The following is a 20,994-nucleotide window of genomic DNA, read 5'->3' as shown; positions in this document are numbered from 1 at the left end:
TAATCAGACTGCTATCCTGATCACAACACAAAGAACATCCAAGCACATGGAGTTCCCTGTGAGTTCGCTGTTGGACTCAACAGCACTCACAGCAGAAGAAATAAAGGATGTGTCTGTCCCTCATAGGTAAAAGCAAAGCACGTTCTACACTATGTCATCCCAAGACAAAGAAGCTACCATGAGGAGAGTGAAGCAAGGCAATTTCTAAGTCAATAGGAACAATGGCATTTAGAATTACTTATGGTTCACCAAGAAATAATTCACAGATATAGCAATGAACAGGGTTAAAGAGGACCAGTGTTCTGCCATGTCAGGGACTTCACCCTCAGCCTGGCCTCTCAGAAACAGCCTTAAAGTGTAAACATACTAGAAAAGTCACTCCAAACAGTGTTATGCCATCTGAATCTTCTATTCTACCAAGACTCACAGGCCACTTTGCAGGGGTGCTCAGTGAGTCGGAGAATATTTAGAAGATGTACTAACTGCTCTCTTCTCTTTCTCTTCTCCAAGTAGCTAGCCAGTGGCGTTTTTCAATGGCATTCCTGATCGCATCACCACAGTTATTCCTAGTCTATCAGGACAGAGGTCTCAGAGATGTCCTGAACATGTCTGTAAGTCACTGTGTCCTCTTTTACCTCTAGACCATAAGATGGGTCTATGGGGGCAGCAGCAAGGCTGGAGTGCTCCCAGCTGACATAGCAATGAAAAGTCATCTCACATGAAGCTACAGATACCAGCCCTCACTTTGCAAAGCTGCTTTTCTCTTCCTCAGCTCAGATGATGTAGCAAGATCGCTTAGCAGAAGCCAAGCATCAAGTGAGAAACCAAAGGAGGAGGCTTAGCTAGGCTTAACCCTACTCATGCCACCTTTGACTTGGCCAGTAGTGGCAGTGTAGATCTAGCCTCCTCTCTGCCATGAACGGCTGTGAACATGTGTGTGCACGTGTGTGTGTGTGTGTGTATGCATGTGTGTATGCAGATGTGTGTATGTGCATGCATGTGTACATGTATGTGTGCATGCATATGTGTATATGCATGCATGTGCATTCATGTGCATGTGTGTGTGTGGATGCGTGTGTGTGCATATGTGCACACACACATGAAGAGACAGCCTTACCTGCAGCCTTGGTGACATCTGCAGTTGTCATGTTTTGGATGTTGGCACTTACTTTGAAGGTCACTGCTGGTCCCGAAACTCTGGAAAAAAAATCATTTAGGAACAAGGTCATTTCTACATCAACACTGGGAGCTGCCTATCATCTTTGAGATCCAAAACACTGACAGGTTAGGGGCCCCAAGTAGCCTTTTGCCATCCCTCATGGTGTTTCTCTTGGATACTAAGGCTCTGTTTTCATTTCTAGTGATTCTATTGCTGACTTTACTTTCCACTAAAACATACACACATACACTAACACAAACATACACACACATAAACACACATACCTACACACAAACACACACACACACACACCATTGCACTGGGGATGGATTCTCATTAAAAGAAAAATACCCATATCCAATAATGGCAGACAGGAATTTCTACAAGCATAAAGGAGAAATTATTGTGGGAAAGGACCTTAGTCTTGAGCACAAGAGTCAAGAGCAGAGTGGGGAGAAGTGTTTTCAAACTTCTTTCTGCAGGAGCCACTTGAAGACCCATCACATCATTAAGAACTACTTAATACAAAAGCTGCTGTCAGGGAGTTGCTAGGCAGGAATTATCAAAATGCCTGTAGCTCTATAAATGCCAAGTTTAACATGGTTTTGAAGAAATGTATCACTTTACAGTCGAAATCATCTGAGGAACCTAGTGATATAGGAACACTTATACAGTAAGCACAGGACTGGGTATGTAAGGTCTACTCTTGAAGGCAGGTGAATCCTATCTCCACAATGATCCAAAGACTCTTCATGGAATGGACACCTTAAGTGCCTTCTGAAGGCAAATTCCTGATAGACTAGCAACAGGAAAATAGCATGTAGTGGGAGATGGCAGCTGAGGAAGTCCTGGTATGGGCAGCTGCCTTATTACCAAACTTCTGTACACCAGCCTCATACTCTTGTCAAAGAATAAAACTGCTGATGGAAATGAAACTACCACATACATACAGCCCTGTCCTCCCTCCTCCCTCTCAGGACAGACTTGGCTGCCATTTGCCCTCACCTAGAGTCACACCAAGATTCTGGCCCTGAACCTTTCTTTAAGCCTTACACTTAGCTGTGGGCTCATCTTCATCAACTATCTTCATCTCGGCCTCTGGATTTTCAGACTCAACACTCTCCAGTCAACCCAGGGCCTCAGCACTCTGGAGCTGGAAGCTGTCTTCCTACAAGACAGAAAATGACCATTCCAGCAACCTAGCATCACTTTGGGCTCAGTAAGATGTGTGCTGAGTAGTTATCTTCTCTGAGGAGTGCCACCCTCCTGCTTCTTATACCATAAACATCGAGAGCCCAAGTTCTGTTAAAATCCCTGGAAATACTGGTCATCTAGTCTAAATCTGTCTCACTGTATGACATAACCTAAGAAATACCTCTGTTTAGCTTTCCTTTCTGAGAATTTAGAGAACAGCCACTATGGTGCTGATATTGGAACAAGGGTGGCTGCCATGACCTTGCTCAGGCCAATGAACTGTCCCCATATATGTCCTTGTCCATGGACTCTCCCTTCTGCCTCTTAGATGGAACCCATCCAGTACCCTTCCTGGCCTTTCAGACCAAGTGGTTTCATTCACATCAGTACACATGCATGGACATGTTTCTTCCTTACCATGTCACATCCAATCACCTCTCCATGACTCATTCAGTTCTTTTCATATTTACCCAAGTAAGCACCAACAATGATAAATTCTCTCTTCTAACACCTTCTAGAAAGTACTTCACCCATGAACATTTGATGTCTAGTGCTTAAATGGATCACAAGACATTTACACAAGCAACCATTGACGATTCTTAGCTTTGCAGCTGGGTCATCAGCTCTGGGAAGCACTGGGCTAATTGTTTTGGGTCTTTACCCATTCGATGATGGATGACTGATTAACTTGTGATAGAGTCAGGACACTTAAGCCTAGAATTCTGCTGATGTTGACAATGTCCTTATTTATACAAGAAATGCCCAGCTACAGCAGCCACACCTAGAGCTGCTGGGAGATGACACCAGAGTCCATAGCAATCAGCTCCTCAGAACTCCAGGGTACTCTGGGTAGCTTGGATCCCTTCCTTCAAGTCTCATGTCACCAGCTCTATGAGAAAACAGTGTCAGAGTATGAAGTCATCCTGTCTGGGAATGGCTCCCAGGGGCTCCAGATATCATCTGGAAGATGATCCTCAGCATCAGCTCTTATTCCTACTGGATGGGATGTACTGCTGCCTGTATCCACACACAGCTCAAAGGAATTCTTGACTTTGTATCTCCAGAAGGGATTGGAAGGAAGGAAGGAAGGAAGGAAGGAAGGAAGGAAGGAAGGAAGGAAGGAAGGAAGGAAAGAAGGAAGGAAGGAAGGGAGGAAGGAAGGACGGAAGGAAGCAAGGAAGTTATTGGACACATTTGCTGAGGACTCTGGAGGAAAGTACCAGACACAGTCTCCAAATGCTGACTGCTCCCCTCTGAGGTGCCTCTCTTTTCACCATGTCTGGGAATAACTAAGGTAGATGGTTGTCTGAGACTTGGGCTCAAAGCTGAATCTGCTCTGAATTCTCAGACCTCATGGGCTTTTCCATCATAGCAGTCTCCAAGACTGGGCACTATGGTTTCCTAATATCTCTAGGAAACTTGTGCAAAGTATCCATCAATGAGGGCCAATGTCACTGAAAATGAGCCTTATGGTACCCAAAAATCCCCTAGTCAAAGTCTAGCACCTAGGCAGACAAAAATGTCACATGAATCCTAGGCAATGACATCGGACATTTAGGAACAGGTTTCATAGATACTATCTCTGTGTGGGTTTTGCTCATGAAAAAAGAAACTGGCCTTGCATGCTCAGGAGAAACCAAGGACATGGACTTCTGTACTTTGTGCCTGGTGTTTGGCTCCATGTTGTCCAACAGCTGGTTAGTTATATACAATGCTTACAAAGTAGAGAATGATTAGCCTAGGAAGTGGCCTAGTTTCTTTGTTGCGAAGCTATGCCTCTGGTGCCTACAATCACTGGTTCTACATAGAACCCAGAGATCACCTTGCTCCTTTGCCAACATGGCATTTATGGTTTTAAAGACATGGGGCACCCCTACATCCTATCTATCGAAGAACCAACTCACTTAGAAAATCATCCCTGAGGAGCCTCCTTGGTTGAGTTGGTGTGATCAGATTCCATGGGATTTTTTGAGGTACTCCAAATGACTTGCTCAGAATGCAAAGGGTCTTCAGGAAAGGAAAAGAGCCAGACTGAAATGCTCAGTGAGTAAGGGTCATTGCAAGATGATCTGCAGAGCCCGAGAAGGAATCTGCTTTGGTAATGTTGACAGTGAACCTTGGGACAGAAACAGTGATGCATCTACCTGTACTAGGATCTCCTGGGCCAACTATCATTCCAAAGTCACTCACTCTGGCTCACACAATGTTTGATCTCTCATCAGAAACAAATCAAACCATTGAATCTTCTCTAAGAAGTAGCCATAGCTATCAAACCTCATGGGAAGTTAGTTCTGTTGTCACACACAGATCTAACTGTGAACAACCCAGGTAGCTGCTCTGATATCCTGTGCAGCAGCTACCTGGGTTGTTCCACTCTTAGAGTCTAGCACAGCAAGGGATGTCCTGAACTGCAAGTCAGTTGACTCTGACATCCAAATGTACAGAATAAGCAAGTCCTCAAGCTATAGGTCACAAATTCTAAGTTTACAGGCTCCTCAGTGGATGCTGATGACTAGACCTTGAACTGATCAAAATACAGAGTATGGGGAACTGTGGAGGGCTTGGTCCTAAATGAAACATCTATAACATGCTCCTCACCAAACAGCTCAGGGAACATTGCAGAAGACAGACAGGAAAGACTGTAAGGCCCAGAAGTTGGCAAAATGGATGTGAAATGGTATCTTTTGGATACCATGGGGGCATTACACTCATGAATTTATAGTGGCTGTGGTTGTCTGGACAAGACCTATACAAGAGTAAGACAGTCAAAAGTTCAGCATGGGTGGGGGAGGGGTTCCTACCTGAGCATCTTTGCAGTTAAAGACTTACTGCTCAATAGCAGGTCACATATGTACATGACATACTGCACACCCCATAGAAGCAAGAGAAAGCTCAGAACTGCTGTGTAGTTAGGGAAATTCCCTGACAGGAAGAAAGCTGAGCACTGAGTCAGAGGAAATGCCCAGGTGCAACTAGGAAACAAAGGCACTGTTTGTTCTTTGACTTCCAAATTTCCTTCAGAGTTGGTGATAATTACTGAGAACACACCACGGGCAATCTCGTTATCCCTGGGAGCATTGTTCCTCTGAAGTCGCTGGATATGGTGAACACTTGCTGAGATACTGTCCCCAGGAAGTAGTCCAGGTTCTTGGGGCTCAAGCCAAGGTGTGGTGGTTACATAGACTTTTGTGTACATTTGGGTTCAAATCCACCTCATTCAATCTACACTATTGAATGATCAGAATCAAACTCACAGCCTAAACAGAACATTGAAGACATGCAAATTTTCTCCATGAGTGCTAGGAAGCTCGTCAGCTCTTCAGCATCATGCCCAAGCTATTCTTAAACTGGCAAATCACTAGATAAAATCATGCAAGTACAGACTGTGCCTCCTCATTTAGCGTCAGCTGGGGACATGCACATTGACAGCCAGTGTTTGTTCTGTGTGCCCAGGAATGACCATGAACCTGACACACATCTGAAATAACTCACATATACAGTTGTATGAACCACAAGGACTCACTGTTCTTGCTACCTTGCAGAAGCTCTGCATACCCACTGCTGACCTCCTTGCCATCTTTGTGGTACACCTGCAGAGTCCACACACTGGTGCCTTGGAGACTCACTAGCCAGTTGTGTACCTGCTACTTTCCTGCCCTGTGAGTTTGGCCTCTGAACAGTGGTGAATCAATAAAACTGGGATAATATGTCATGACTTGGAAGATCTTTGTTTTAGGGTTTTATTGTTGTTTGGTTGATTAGGCTTTTGTTTGTTTTGAAGGCAAAAATCCCATGATGGGATTCATATGGGCCTGGAATCTTTAATCCTTTTGCTTTATCCTTCTTAGTTCTGAGATGACAGGTATGCACTACCTTGCCTAGTAATACATAGAGATAATTGTGGTGTGTGTGTGTGTGTGTGTGTGTGTGTGTGTGTGATCACTGAGAGGGGGGCTCCTTATGTGGCATGAACTTGCCTTAAACTCAATAACCTGCCTCTACCTCCTATAGATAGAACTATAGGTACATACTACCACATGGGATGGTCTGGAAATTTGGCAGTTGGGTTTTGCATGATGGAACAGACACAGTTACTACAGGCTATCTCTCTAAACTAGTACTCTGGATCACTGCTCATAGTTAGATGTTCCCTCTCCTTCATGCCCTGCTTCTACCCCAGCTGGTGACCCTGTGCATGATGTCTCTCACAGCCCAAGCATTGTCTTACCTTGTGCAGGAGCTTGATGTCTGGCATGAACTGAGGGGAGCGGAGTGTGGGTCATCTCTGCTCTTCCCTGACCTATGCACCTTAGGAATCACCTATAGTCAATTACCATAGGGGCAGACCTCTAGAGGACCATTGGTTGACCTGACAATGCCCAATGCACCCCACAATAGGAGACCCTTGATGTGTGAACAGACTTGTATTTTCTGGGTCATGACTTCTGAGAGACCATCAACTGGCTGGCCAAGTTCACTTGCCAGGAGAAGTGATGTTATGAATGAACAGTAGAAAAAAAAAAAAAAAAAACCAAAGGGAGGAACTCACAAACTCTGGCCTAGGAAAGAAGGGATCTTCGACATATCTGAGTGGGCATTGCATTTGAAAATGCTGGGTAGAATATGGAAAGCTGAATTCTCGAGCCTTTACAAAACTCCCTCATTTAAAACTGCTACTAGCAAAATTAAACAGCCATGCATGCTCTTGCATGCAGGATGTATTTCAACATTTTATAAGCTCTTTTCTCTATTTAGACATAGTCTAGTGGCTCCTGAGCACAGTGCGATTCAGTGACTCCGATGGACACTTTACACATACTGATAGTCATTCATTCTCCTTCATGATCACAGACAGTGCTAACAAAGGATGGAAGGACTTTGTAGGATTTTAAGTGTAAGGCTATGCTTATTTTCCAGAAAATTCTCCTCCTTTTATTCAAAGCTTGTAAAACAAACCAGTCAATCTGCTACTAATGCCAGTGTTGGACACAACAGAACTGCTCAACTGAAGGCTACTTAGTCCTCTATCTCCAACTGTTAAAATAGTTTTTAACACTCTGTATAATATCAGTAAGAAAGCACATGGGTCTTCTAAGTGGTTGTGTGTCTATCCACAATGCTCCAGAACACCCTGAGTTCAGTCCGCACTCAGGCCTGCCATTCCATCAAGGAAGGAGCCAGCAAGCAAGTTCCTGATAAAAGCTTATTTTTCTTGTTATTTTAAACTATTTCCAAAGTAAACATGCTGTGAAAATCTATCTAGTAAGAGTTCCACCCAGGCCGGTGGGTCTAGAAGTCTTTCTCTCTTTTTTTTCATATCATGAAACACAAGATTGAGGTTTGCCAGGTAAATTTTAAGATCTTCCTTACACACAGTGGTAGCTGTCTTTATAGAGACTATACAGTCAGTTTAAAGAAAAGCCCAGATTCCCTTGACCTTCTAATCCAACAGAGTTTGAAGGTTACTGTTCTAATATTGACATTTTGTAGCTAAGAAGATATAAAGACCATTATTTTTCAGTGAATGAACTTTCTTGAAAGTTGTTTCAAAATAAAGAAAGCTTTCATTAGATTGTTGATTGAATTTTTGATAGCATATTTCCCTTAGTCTGATAGACCAACATGTGTTTCGTCTATTTGATAGCTTGATTTTGTGTGAGGTCCATATGATATGTGGATGGATGGATAGATTTATAGGTGGATAGATGGACAGATGAGCAGACGAACAGATGGTTGGATGGATGAACTAGTGGGTGGGTTGATAAGTGGGTTTTACTAACCTGAACCCAGCATGGAAAGGGAGGGCTCCCTCCCTCCCTTATAGTAATGACTTGGGGTACCATTGCATCAGCAGGCCCTGCTGTTAAGTCTCCTGTGAACTATCTCTCAAGATATCCTCAGCCACAGGACCAACCATGTCACCCAGGGACTACTCATTGCACGGGCTGTAGGGCATAGAGCTGGTGACAGCAGAGGGTGAAACTACATAGGCTTCTGAAAGTTTCCAGGTCTCACCTTGCCCTTCACTGGTAGGCTTGAGAGGGGCTGAGCTACTTTCTCCCTCTGGAGTTAATTTCCCATAGGTAGCTGCTTAGCCAGCATAGGAAATGCTAATGCCTTCAACCAAAGCAGTCTTCACTCATGACAGGGAACCATTGCTTTCCCATAATGACTTACAAATAAGCAACAGCTTATCCCTGCTACTGCCTGTTTAGTCTAAAGTCAGGACTAGGGCAGGGTGACACATTGTCTCAATGTCTTGGAGCTCTTCTAAGGAAAACATGAGTATTTGCTCCCATGATCAGCCCCTTGCAATCTTCTAATTGTCAAGGGGAACACTGATGACAGAGCCTGCACTCTGACCTAGGATGAAGAATTTGCAATGCTTAGCTTTTTTCCTCTCTACCTTCCTTGGATGACATTGCTGCATTGCTGTAGGTGTAGGTGAGCAGACTGTAGGTGCAAATGTTACCTATTTCCTGAGGTGTTCTTCCAATTCTGGCCCCCTGCTGAAGGCACTCTTTTAGAGGTACCTACCCATCTATTCCAGGCAGAATCCCTGGTGTTCATCTATTAGGCTACAGAAGCAACCCAGGGAGGTGAGAAACCTCTGTATTATCAAAAACTATTGAGACATAAGGTCAAGGCTGGGGACAAATAGTCAAGAAACTGAATTACAACTTCTAAAAGCCTGCAAACGTAAAGATTTCCTCCTGCTTAGAGGGTAACATGTCAGGGCACAGGCCAGGGAGAAGGGGTATGAGGTCTACACAAAGTGCTGGTATCTCCCTAGGAGACTCTTAAGACAATGCCCATAACTGTACCTCTGTCACTGTCCAAAACAAGCATACCGGTGATGAAAGAGAAATGATTCTTGAAAGATGAGGTCCATAAAGCCCAATCATAGCCTCAGGCTCTCAGTGGCCTAGACCACCTGGGCAAACTCAGGACTCTGTGCAACCTATCTCAGCCCAAGGCTCTGCAATGCTTGTCCAGGAACTGGCTAACCTCCAAGCACTCAGCTCCACCTCTCCTCAGCCTCGCTCATCCCATTTTTCCCACCTGAGTAGATGCTGTGGGGCAAAGCAGCATTCATCAGCCAGCCCGGGACAGCCATGATTAGTTATAAAATCATAACTGTGGTCGCTGTATGTCTGCTGGCATAATTACATCAGCATGCTAATGTCGTTTTAATGGTCTCTAATGATGTAATAAGAAATAATGGGATTTATTTGACAGCTACATAACCATTAACAAAACATATTAAGCATAACTAGCACTTCCATAAAAATGCAGATGATATCGGCAAGCACCATCCCACGTGTCCTGGATTTTCCATCTCTGAGACAATGAATGGCTCTGAGGATGAGCTCTTAGATGAGGCAATAACCAAGGCAGGTCATGCTAGCCATGAGCCCACCCTCCCGAGACACTGCTGAGGTCCAGTCGAAGTCTAAGTCAGTCCATGAACATGTGTCCATCGATGATGGGCCAGAGGGTTAAGGCATTGAGATACAGCTCCTTCATTCCAAAGAAAAGAGCTGGGAACACTGGCATGCACACACGCAGCACGCGAATACTAATGCAATGGCTGGGTGTAGCAGACTGCTGGGCGGGACTAAAGAAGACTCTGGAACCTGCTGGGATCTATGTTCAGCTAGAACTAGGATTAGGACAGCGAAGAGAAGGAGTACCCAGAGAAGACCACAGGGGACCCGAATTCCAGTGTTCTGCCTTTGAAAGGCGGGTTGTATGATGGTTCCACTCCTAGAAAGAAGGAACACATGTTTTCTGGGCAGGAAGGAGGACTGGCTAGTAAAATTCACAAAGAAGTCAGCTGGGGAAGCTCGGGATTTCCTCTCCGAGAGCCTGAGCCATTCCTGTGTTGGGTACAGGAAGGTTCTGTGGTGAACAGGAAGGTAGGAATGAGGCAAAGAAGCCTAGATAGGGACCAGGAGTAAGAGTATGGCAGTGGGGTAGTGACTTGGTCATCTCTGTGTTTGGTCCCTTGCACCAAGTGTCTTTGCCCCAGCACATCCTCTCTGTGTCTAGACCAATGGATAGTGGCCCTCCCTTCAAAAGTCACCAGGTATATTAATTACTACTTTCATTGCTGTAATAAGATACTTGAGAAAAGATGATTTTTGTCTTGTCTTAGATCTTGAGGATATAGTCCACTTTGGTGGGGAAACATAACAGAAAGAGTCCCGAGTAAATGACCAATTGTGTCCACAGTCAGAAAGCGGAATGAGACAAATGCTGGTACTCACCTCATTTTATTTTTTTTCTCTAACTCTTTAATTCAGTATGGGCTCCTAGGACATGAGATGATGCTACCAGCACTCAGGGCATATCTTCCCATCTCAGGAAGACCTCTCTGAGAACACCATCACAGTACACCCAGAGGTACATCTAAATACCCTCAAGTTGATAATGACAATGAATCTGGAAAGCAGGGAAAGACTCAGTTCAGCTGTGAGCCCAAAGGGGGAGTATAATGGCCGCCCATCCAACTTCAAGGGAGGAAGGCAGTCAGATACTGATGGAAAGAGGAAGACATTAGGTTTCTGGGTCTGGAAAAACTGCTCTGCAGCTTGGACAGCCACATTTGGCTCCCCTCAGAGTAAATCCTCTCATCTTACCTTAATAATTCCTAAAGTAGAGCTACAGAGACTTGAAAAGTAGCCCCCTCCAGCCTTGGGACATCTGCACTGCAAATCTTAGGGTGGCTCAGGAGGCCTGGCCTGCTGAGGGACTGTGTACTACCCGCTACACAATCCTGATGACCACATTCCTCCCTTGTGGCAGATGCCGACTCCTCTGGATTTTAAGATATGCCAGAACCAGTGGGGAAGAAAGGGTAGATAGGAGTATTCTGGGGAGCACAGTGCATGAGCCATCTCTCAGGAATTCCTGTGTAGTGGCCAGAGAGCCCTCCACCCATACTTCCCTCTACCATCTTACCCTGAGGATTAGATGGTTCTACTCCCAGATTCAGTGTCTGACATGCAGAGCCTCTAGAGGCAGGAGTGCAGATCTTGGAACAGCCCCACCAGCCTGCTCATTCTATCACCAGGTAAAGGGGACAAACAAGAGCAGCAGGGGCATCAGGGGCAGCATGCCTCTTCAAAACTCTAATTCCCTTGGCACACACTGGCTTCCACCTGTCATGTGCTACATGACCACCAAGAAGGGCTTTTTGTCAAAGAGAATGATGAGTTTTGGTGAACGCTCTGCCTGCCTAAATGTTTTGTACCAGAGAAAACTCGATGTGTTTGGGGGTGGGGTGGGGAGAAGGGAGCAGAGAATCTGTGCGCTGTGATTTTCTTTTTCCTGGTGATCTGAATGAGGTGGCCTGAGTTACAATTGCCACCTACAGAGGTTGGCCCACCCTACTGTGCTCCAACGACATCAGCTCTTCCTGACATCTACTGTTCCAGTCTCTCCTACAATGGGATCATCTTTAACCACAAAAGGACTTTCTCTTCATCGTAAAAGGGCTATGCCTAAATCTGATTAGACACCCTAGGCTGCAAAGAGCCCTTGCCTCATGTCCATCAAGTTTGGAGTAAGGAGTGTTGCTCTTTGAGTCATCTGTCACACAGACACTGGCGCATACCACTCAGCAGCCACTCAGCTGGAAACACATCCAACATGTGCCTGGCACCAAGAGACAGTCAGTGGATGAGAACGTACTAAAGAACAAGAGAACATGAACCTCAAGGAGAACACGGCCCTCACACTCCTCAGAAACACCAGAGCTGGGTCTTCCTGGCTCCCCTGAAGTTCTGAGCAGGGAGAAGAGTTGGATATTTCCAAGATTTATGATATTCACAATTCAGTGATTCAGTGAGAAAAGCTCAGCTAAACAGCTGGGAACAGAACCCATGTGCTGGTGCCCATCGCTGGACCCGTGAGCGTGTCAAGTCTTTACCTACTACTTTAAAAAAAAAAAAAAAAACCAACCTGGATTCCTTGTCATCTCTCCTATCCTGTCACAAATTGTATGGGACCCTTTGATGGTTGCCTCCCACCCGTCTCTGTGCTGTACTGTCCTCACCCTGCAGATACTGAGTGTGAAAGATCCTGGCCCATATGTAGACACTACCTTTATGCTGAGTAGGTATGTATATAACAATGCAATGAACATCCCAAAGTACAGGGAGTCTCTCTGTTTGGGTGTCTTTATGGAATGTTCTGGTACCAGGTAATTTGAGGCCTCCTCTTAGATGCCCCTTACAATCTACAGCAAGTAGTCAGATCTGAGGCAAGGACAATATAGAGACAAGCAATAGCTACTCCCTAGGACAGGCTGGGCCACAGTAGACACTACAATCCAGCCCCAGTATGTAACAGCCTGAAAGAACCAGGGCCGGTGTAATATGAACAGGTGCACCTATCCAATGCATACGAGAATAGGGACTCAGGCCAGCCTCTGCTTCCATCCTTATATCCCATTTTACATATCCCAGCCTCTCCCGATGGCATGCTTCACTTGCACCTAGCACCCTGCCCACTAACAGCATCAGCACAGCTGGTGTTCCTTCATACACAACACCCTATCCAGCATCCATAAACTGTGCAAGGCATGAACACACATTGGCTCTCACCAATGGGACAAGAATCTTGTTTGGACTATGGCTGATAGTCCAGTGCACAGACTTTCAAGACCGTGAGGCCAGTGTGGCATCTCTAGGGGCTGTCCTTAGAGCCTGGAACTTGCTCCAGATTCAAAGTGGTGCCAGCTGCAGTGGCCTCAGGAAGCTGGCCTCTACCACATCATTGCCAGGAGAGTAGGAATCTTGTAATTAAATGTAGATTTCGGCTGTATTTAAATAAGCTCCCAAAGCCCAGGGGAATTCTCCTTTCATTTCTGTTCTAAACAGCTCTTCTCTGATATAATTAACAACCCCAGGCATGCAGCTCACAGAACAATTTATGAGCTTTATACAATGTGAGGCAAGCAAGCACAAGACAGCAGGCCTGAAGTCCAGAACTTACTTGATATCTGCAAAGAAGCTGGAAGGTACCTGGAGGATGTGGGCAACTTGGTCCATCAGCTGCTTCCCCTTCTCTGGGCTTAGAGGGCTGGAGAAGAGAAAGAGGAATTCCATTACTAAAGCAGAACACCAAGTCTTAGGGGAGAAGACTCTCAGATCTTCGCTACCTTTTGCTATCAAACTTGGTCAGTCCTGGGGACTCATGGTTCCCCAACATGTGCCCTGATCCAAGGCCCTGCTATATTTCCTGCATTGGGGTGGTGACTATTGATCCACAACAGTACTCTGGTCTGGAAGAAGATGTTCCTCCCTCCTGGTGGGTGCCCTGATACTCTGACTGATCCCTTTGCTCTGGGATCTGTTCTGGGGTGTACTGTTTCCCTATGCATTCCAGCTCTGGGAGGGCCCTCAACCCTTGGCCAACTTGGGAGCTGCAGCCACTGGATGCTTGACCCACATTGGGAGATGTACTGCTCTTTGACACATGCTTTGCTTTGGGGTAACTACCCCCTATCTGTTGCACAAGCACAAACACAAGCTGCTCTGAAATGGCTGTTGCTCCCAGACAAAACATCTGATTCTCAAAGGGAGGGGATACTGCTGTCCAGTGCAGACCATTCCCCAATATGCACTCTGCTTGGGTGTCTTCCCCAGACAAGCCCCAGCTGTGTGGGAGAAGCTGCTCTCCTTGCACCCCACTCTTGAACTACTGCTTCCCAACACACACACACACACTCCTTTCTGTGTGGGATGCTCTCTGATGCAAGCCCTGCTTAGGGGCCTGCTGTGCTCTTCCGTGGCTTACGCTGGGACTTCTGCTCCAGGGACCAGGTGATTCCTCAGGCGTGATGAATCACCTGATTTTCCAGCAATCAGACAGACAATACGGTGCAAATGGAATTGTTAGGAAGTGTAATGGGCCCGTGATGCTGCCACAGGCTCATCTCAGCCTTCAATAAAAATATAATAAAGAGGTTGGGGGGTGGGGAGAAAAGGAGACAGAGGAGAGTGAGCAGGGAGCAGAGGCCGAAAATTTGATTGCTGGGTGGCATCAAGCACACAAAGGAAGCAGCCACATTACAGACTCATTTCTAAAGTGAATTATAATGCCAGGGGAAGGGCATTTAAACACCATAGGCCAGTCACACACATGCCATGTGAGCAGGCTTCAGTGGTAGGTAGAGATGTGTGCAGTAAAGGTTGCCATCTCAGGAGGATGCTGGGGCTGCAGGCTCCCCAGCAGGCCACCATAGGGGGAACAGCTTGATTGTGAAGCAGGAAGCAAGAACCCAGTGGGCTTGGAAGTTCTCAGAACCAACAACCATGGGCTCCAGAATTCTGTCTTACAGATCACAGCTGCCTGTGAAATCCTCTTAGTACCACTTCAGTGAAATCTTAATTCATATTGGAAGAGCAGAAAAAAGGTTTTTGGCCAGAGGAGCCTCTGCTGCATTTTCACCCAGCAGACACAGAAGGGATGGGATGACAATCTCTGCTCCCTGGGACTCATGTCACTACATGTGTGTTGGTGTCATCCCCACATACAATCGACTATCTGGAAACAGTCCTGTGCATTTAATTTGTTAAGAGGACTCACTGGTGTCTATTTAGGAAGGGAGAAATGACAGAGACCAGGGAACAATATGAAGACTTAGAAAGCTACTATAGCCAAGGTGCATCTAAGAGTACCAGCAGCTGAATATCTGCCTGGGGACCAATTCTCCCTTAGCCTAGGAGGAAAGAGAACCTGTCTGCCACTTCACCTTTGACTTTCAGCTTCCAGCACCATGAGAGGAAGAATACCTGTCATTCAAGCCTACAGTCTGTGATATTTTGTTGTGAAGGAAGATTCAGGGAGATATGGAAATGGATTTCGGAGAGACAGAGGAACTATTTTGGAAGGAGTTAGCTAAAGCCTGTTTCCAAAAGCCACAGCACAGCCGCATGGCATTGGATAGTAAGAAAGGCAGGGTCAGTGACAAGAAAGGTAGTCAGAGTATTAGGGGCCAATCATGAGCCTCCCAGGATGAACACAAGTGAGATAGGTATCATGTGGACTTCTTTAGGGACAAAGCCTGAGATGCAGGGGCCACACAGGTAATGATGACAGCCAAAAGAAGAGATATGGGGTTTGCAGGATTTCAAGGTTATGCTGAGTAACCTGATGGTTAACCAAAAACATGGAAGTGGAGAAGCCACAGGAATGTCAAGCCATGAGCTGGGTAGATCGTACCTAGGAATCTGGAGACTGGTAATCAAGTAGTCACTTAAGTCAGCTGAGGGAGGGTTGTTGAAGCTGCAGAGCTCAGGTTCTAGAGGTTCAAGAGCTCAAACAGGGCAGGAACTTGGGGGCAGGAGTTGATTCGAAGTCATGGAGGAAAACTGCTTACTAATGTACTCTTAAGCCCACGGGACCACCAACCCAGAGGTGGCAGCACTCATTGATCTAGACCCTCCTATATCAATCACCTGTCAAAAAATGCAGCACAGTTTTGCTCATGGGCCAGTCTGGCCAAGAATGTTCTCCACTGAGGTTCCTACTTCCCAGATGACTATAGTTTGTGTCAAATCGACATAAAAGCAGCCATCACAATTGTCCCCTTGTCAACTTGACACATAGACGCATGGAAGTGAAGCTGTAACTTTTCTTTCTTGCTCAGTCTCAAGATCTCACATTAATGTCAATATCACAAAATAAAACTTTCCAACTTTTAAAAGCCCCGTTGCTTTAAAAGGAGATTCGAACACTTAAAAAAACCAAAGTCTCTCTAAAGTCACATTTCTCTAAAATATCCGAAGTCTCTTTAAAAAGTCCAAAGTCTTTCAACTGTAGACTCCTATAAGATCAAGATGAGTTAGATTCCTTCTCACTCCAGGAGGTAAGAATCACTGCACAGTTACCCAGATCCAAGCAAAGTCCAACGGTGAAATCTCACTGTCAGAATTACAGAACCCATGATTTTCTAAGCTCCTAAGAGCTTACATGCAGCTCATCTCCTAGGCTCAAGCTCGCTTCCCTACACAGCTGCAGCTGTCCTTGGTGGTTAGAACATGCTACTGGCATCTTCCAAATGCTTAGGATCTCTGCATCTGAGCTACACTTTCATTAATAGCCTTCCAGGGGCTCTCTTCAGGAATTCTGATTCTTATCACATGCCAAGCCTCAACTTCTCTCCAAGACCACTTCAATACTTGGCCTTCAACTAAAACTGAAGTTATACTTTTGCCCGTGACCTCTCTCAGCCTCTCTCTTTTTTTTTTTCATTGTGTGAATTTTGAACTTTAATATTTTAAACTAAACTTTAAATAGTTTTTGAACATAACTATTATTTGACCCTCAGAATTTAAGCATGTAGCTTAGATTAGCAATAAAGATCCTAGAAGGGCCAGGCAGTGGTGGCACATGCCTTTAATCCCAGCACTTGGGAGGCAGAGGCAGGCGGATTTCTGAGTTCAAGGCCAGCCTAGTCAACAGAGTCTCAGCCTCTCTTTAGTGGCACATGCTACACAAGTGTCAAGCCCAACTGCTCTCCTTGGGCACTTCATGCCTTCAAAACAAGAGTCACTTGGATGACTCTCACACTGCCAAGTTCTGTCAGCATGAGGTATAACCTTGGCTCCCTGTAGACCACAGTTTCTATGTGCTGACTCTGAGGAACTTCCCCCCAAAGTCTTCATCTCAGTGATAGATACCAGTTCCTTCTTTTTCTGTTTTACTTGTTATTTATCTATTTTTTATTCACTTTACATCATGACTGTAGCCTCCCTCTCCTCACATACCCACTTTTCAGAGAAGGAGAAGCCTGCCAGGGGTGTCACTCCACCCTGGCACATTGAATCACTACAGAACTAAGCACACCCTCGCCCACTGAGGCCAAACAAGGAAGCCCAGCTAGGGGAAAGGGATCTAACAGCAGGCAACAGAGTCACAGACAGCCCCTGCTCCAATTGTTAGGGGACCCACATAAAGATCAAGCTGCACATCTGTTACAAATTTTTAGGGGGCCTAGGTCCAGGCCACACATGCTTTTTATTGGTGGTTTAATCTCTGTGAGCTCCCATTTGGGTCCAGATTAGTTAACTTTGTAGGTTTTGTTGGTTTTTTTGTTTGTTTGGTTTGGTTTTTTGTTTTTTTGTGTTGTTTTTTTGTTTGTTTGTTTGTTTGTTTGAAGTCCTTGACACCTCTAGCTCCCTCAAGTCTTTCCCTCACTCTTCTACAAGTCTCCCTGAGCTCAACCTAATGTTTGTCTATGCGTTTCTGCATCTGTTTCTGTCAGCCGATGGATAAAGTCTCTCAGAAGACAGTTGTTCTGGCCTCCTGACTGCAAAAACACAGATTATCATTAATAGTGTCAGGGTTAGCTCTTTCCCATCATGTGGGTCTCAAGTTTGGATAGTTATTGGTTGACCATTTCCTCAATCTCTGATCATCTTTGTCCCTGCATATCTCATAGGCAGAACAGATTTAGGGTTGAAGGTTTTGTGGATGTATTGGTATCCTGTTCCCTCCACTAGAGAGAAGCACTTAAAGAAATGTTTGGTGTTCTTAGTCATCAGGAAAATTCAAATCAAAATGACTCTGAGATTTCATCTGACACATGTCAGAATGGCTAAGATAAGACTCAAGTAATAACACATGCTGGCAAGGTTATGGAGCAAGGGGAACACTCCTCCATTGCTGGTGGTAGTGCAAACTCATACTTTGGAATCAATTTGACAGTCTCTCAGAAACTTGGGACTATTTCTTTCTCAAGGTCCAGCTATACCACTCCTGGGCATATACCCAAAAGATGCTCCACCATACCCCAAGGACACTTGCTCAACTATGCTCACAGCGGCTTTATTTGTAGTAGCCAGAAACCAAAAACAACCTAGATGTACCTCAACTAAAAAGCAGAGGAAGAAAGTGTGGTACTTTTATAAAAGGGAATTCTACTTACCTATTGAAAACATGATCATCATGAAATATGCAGGCCAATGGATGGAACGAGAAAAGATCGTTCTGAGTGAGGTAACCCAGACCCAGAAGGACATGTATAGTATGTACTCATAAGTGGATATTAGTCATAAACTACAGGATAACCTTGTTACAATCCACAGTCCCAAAGAAGCTAAATAACAGGGAGGATCCAAGGGGAGATGAGTGAATCTTACTCAGAAGGGGACATTGGAAGTAAATGGAGGGAGGGGGTTAGGAAGGGAACAGGACTGGGTATCAGGTGTGGGGAAAGGGGTCAGGAGAGGGCTGGGTGAGCTAATGGAAATTGGGGGTGGAGTATCTATGGGAGGATCCAGAGACCTGGGATGGGAGAGGTTTCCTTGGCTCCTCTAGCTGAGACTCCTAACAGCTGGGGATATGCAGACTAAAGTGGTCACCTCCTGTAACCAGACAGAAATACCAGTGGAGGGAGCTGGTTCCTTCTTAATCACAGCTGATTCTTCAGTGCCAGCTGACCAGAATAGATTGCCCCAGAAAAGCAATGGTTTCATTTTAGTGGTTTAGTCTCTTATTAATCACAGCTAATTGTTCATATCCAGTTGACAAGAACCACAAATTCTTAAATATCACACACTGGCTCTGATAGAGATATTGCTCCCCCCTGAAACTTCATAAACCAGGATTTCATTGTCTTCATCTCTTTTAGTACTCCTGTTTTCCAACTTCCCATAGAGCAGCCCATTATACTGTAATCACTCAATTTTCCAGTTCAAAATTCTATAGTCCTTCCACAATTCTCCCCAAAACATCATGGTCAAGTCTGACACATCAATACCCCACTCCTGGTACCAATTTCTATCTTAGTTGGGGCATCTATTGCTATGATAATGGACCATGACTAGAATCAACTTGGAAAGGAAAGAGTTTATTCCCCTTATACGTCCACATACTAGTCCATCATTAGGGGAAGTCAGGGCATGAACCTGAAGGCAAAAGCTGTTGCAGAGACCAAGGAGGAGATGGCTTATTGGCTTGCTCAATCTGATTTCTTATAACACAGAATACCAGCCCTGAGTGTGGACATTCCCTAGAGAGAGTAACCCGGGACAGATCTTGCTACCCTACCCATGGTTGTCCTCTGCAGATGGTTCTGAACAGCAGGGATACAGGGTAGTCAAGAGAAGCAGACAACATTCATATAGCTTGTCATGGTTACTGCCTTCAATACTGGCCCTGAAGCTGACGCTAAGTTCAAAAGCCAAGGAGGGCGCTCCTGGCTGATTAGCCTCCTGCACACACTTGGACCCATTTCCATGCTTCCATGAGGTACTTCCACCCTCCAGGGTCTCAGGGTTCCAGGAGAGAGAAGGCAGAGCCACCACTCACTTGTTTCCTGTGAGGATGTATCCCTGCTGTTCCTCCTCAGAAGGCTGCACTTCCAGCTGTAGGCCTCCACTAGGGGGTCCCTGTGCTGCCAATTTGAGGCTTTCTTCATCCTCCCATACCTCTGGAGCTCGGTTTTGGAATTGATCCTCAAGCCTCCTGGGCTGGGGGTCTGAGTTTGGTTTCCTTTCAAATAGATCTTTGGAGTAAGTCCGGCTCCTCACATGCTCCACCCCAGCAGTCTCCTCTTCTGAAGACAAGACCTCCTCTGGCTGCTCTGACTTCTTCATCTCTTCTCTGGAGGATTTTTCTAGAAGGGGACCTTCAGGTAAGAGAGGAGACCCATAGTCCTTCAAGAGGTCCCCAAGCTGGAAGCTCAGACGGTTGATCTAACAAAGAAGAGAAGAAACACCCATAAGATGACATGTAAGAGGGGACTGCCAATACACAGTTCAGAAGTAATGTCACGTGGCGGAATGACAATAGGCTGCTCTGAAGGGGAATATGCGAGAAAGGAGAGCAGTATCTGCAGAACCATATCTAGAGAAGACATGAGTCAGAGTCACTTCATGCCGCTCTCTCCTACTCCTCCACCCTCCCTCGCACACCTTTCTGGAGAAATTTGATTTTTTATAGGATGTATACCCTTAGCATCTCCAGTTTTAAAGATTATCACATGGGGTCAAGACCCCTCTAGGAGCAATGAACACCTAAGTACTGTCACAAATCTTAGTCATTTGCCTCTGTTGAGCTCTCCCACATACAAAGACATTGTAAGAGATACTTTGTATGTGTGAATTCAGTTTTTAAATAAACTCTGGGAGTTTGTGACCATCCATAACTCCCATTTCACAGACAGGGAAAACTGTGGCAGAAGCTAACCTTGGACTGAGCCCATTGTGGGGACATGTTCTCATTCTAGGGACATTCTGGTCCAGGTAAAGATGACACTTCCCAGCCTGACCCCACTTTCTTCATATCAGGTGACAGCTTGGGCACACACTGGCATCTTCAGGAGGATGCTATGATTGTGGCTCATGGTTATGAACTGAGAACTTGTTTGTCCTAAACAAGCCTCATTTCATCATTGCCCACATTCCTACCTCTGCTTCATATACTCAGCCTTGGAGAAGCTGGACATAAAATGATCACAGAAGAGATCAGCAGTTCCAGACTTGAAATAGTGTCTAACCCCTGTCAAAGGTGATGTTTCAATGAGGACAAGACCTCCAGGGTGTGACTCGTGATGTGTACAGAAGCAAAAGCCCTTACCAGTCTAGTGGAGTAGTTTTACCTGTGCAATTATATTTCTGATTTTA

The 20,994-nt window shown here is 45.4% G+C and overlaps 1 protein-coding gene across 1 annotated transcript in view; it reads right to left on the bottom strand.

The window, feature by feature from the left end:
* Positions 1-20,994, bottom strand: part of Ptprn2 (protein tyrosine phosphatase receptor type N2) — an 808,594-nt gene that overhangs the window by 397,689 nt on the left and 389,911 nt on the right. Inside the window, exons 9-11 of the mRNA XM_021179074.3 lie at positions 19,679-20,064; positions 13,355-13,441; positions 1,118-1,197 (exon numbers count right to left, since the gene is read on the bottom strand). Coding sequence (XP_021034733.1) covers positions 1,118-1,197; positions 13,355-13,441; positions 19,679-20,064 — 553 coding nt within the window. The remainder of the gene's footprint in view (positions 1-1,117; positions 1,198-13,354; positions 13,442-19,678; positions 20,065-20,994) is intronic.

Source organism: Mus caroli, unplaced genomic scaffold (genome assembly GCF_978045245.1).
Source record: "Mus caroli unplaced genomic scaffold, Mus_caroli_1 scaffold_14, whole genome shotgun sequence".
Lineage (NCBI taxonomy): Eukaryota > Metazoa > Chordata > Mammalia > Rodentia > Muridae > Mus > Mus caroli.
This window is presented reverse-complemented; position numbering and strand designations above follow the sequence as displayed.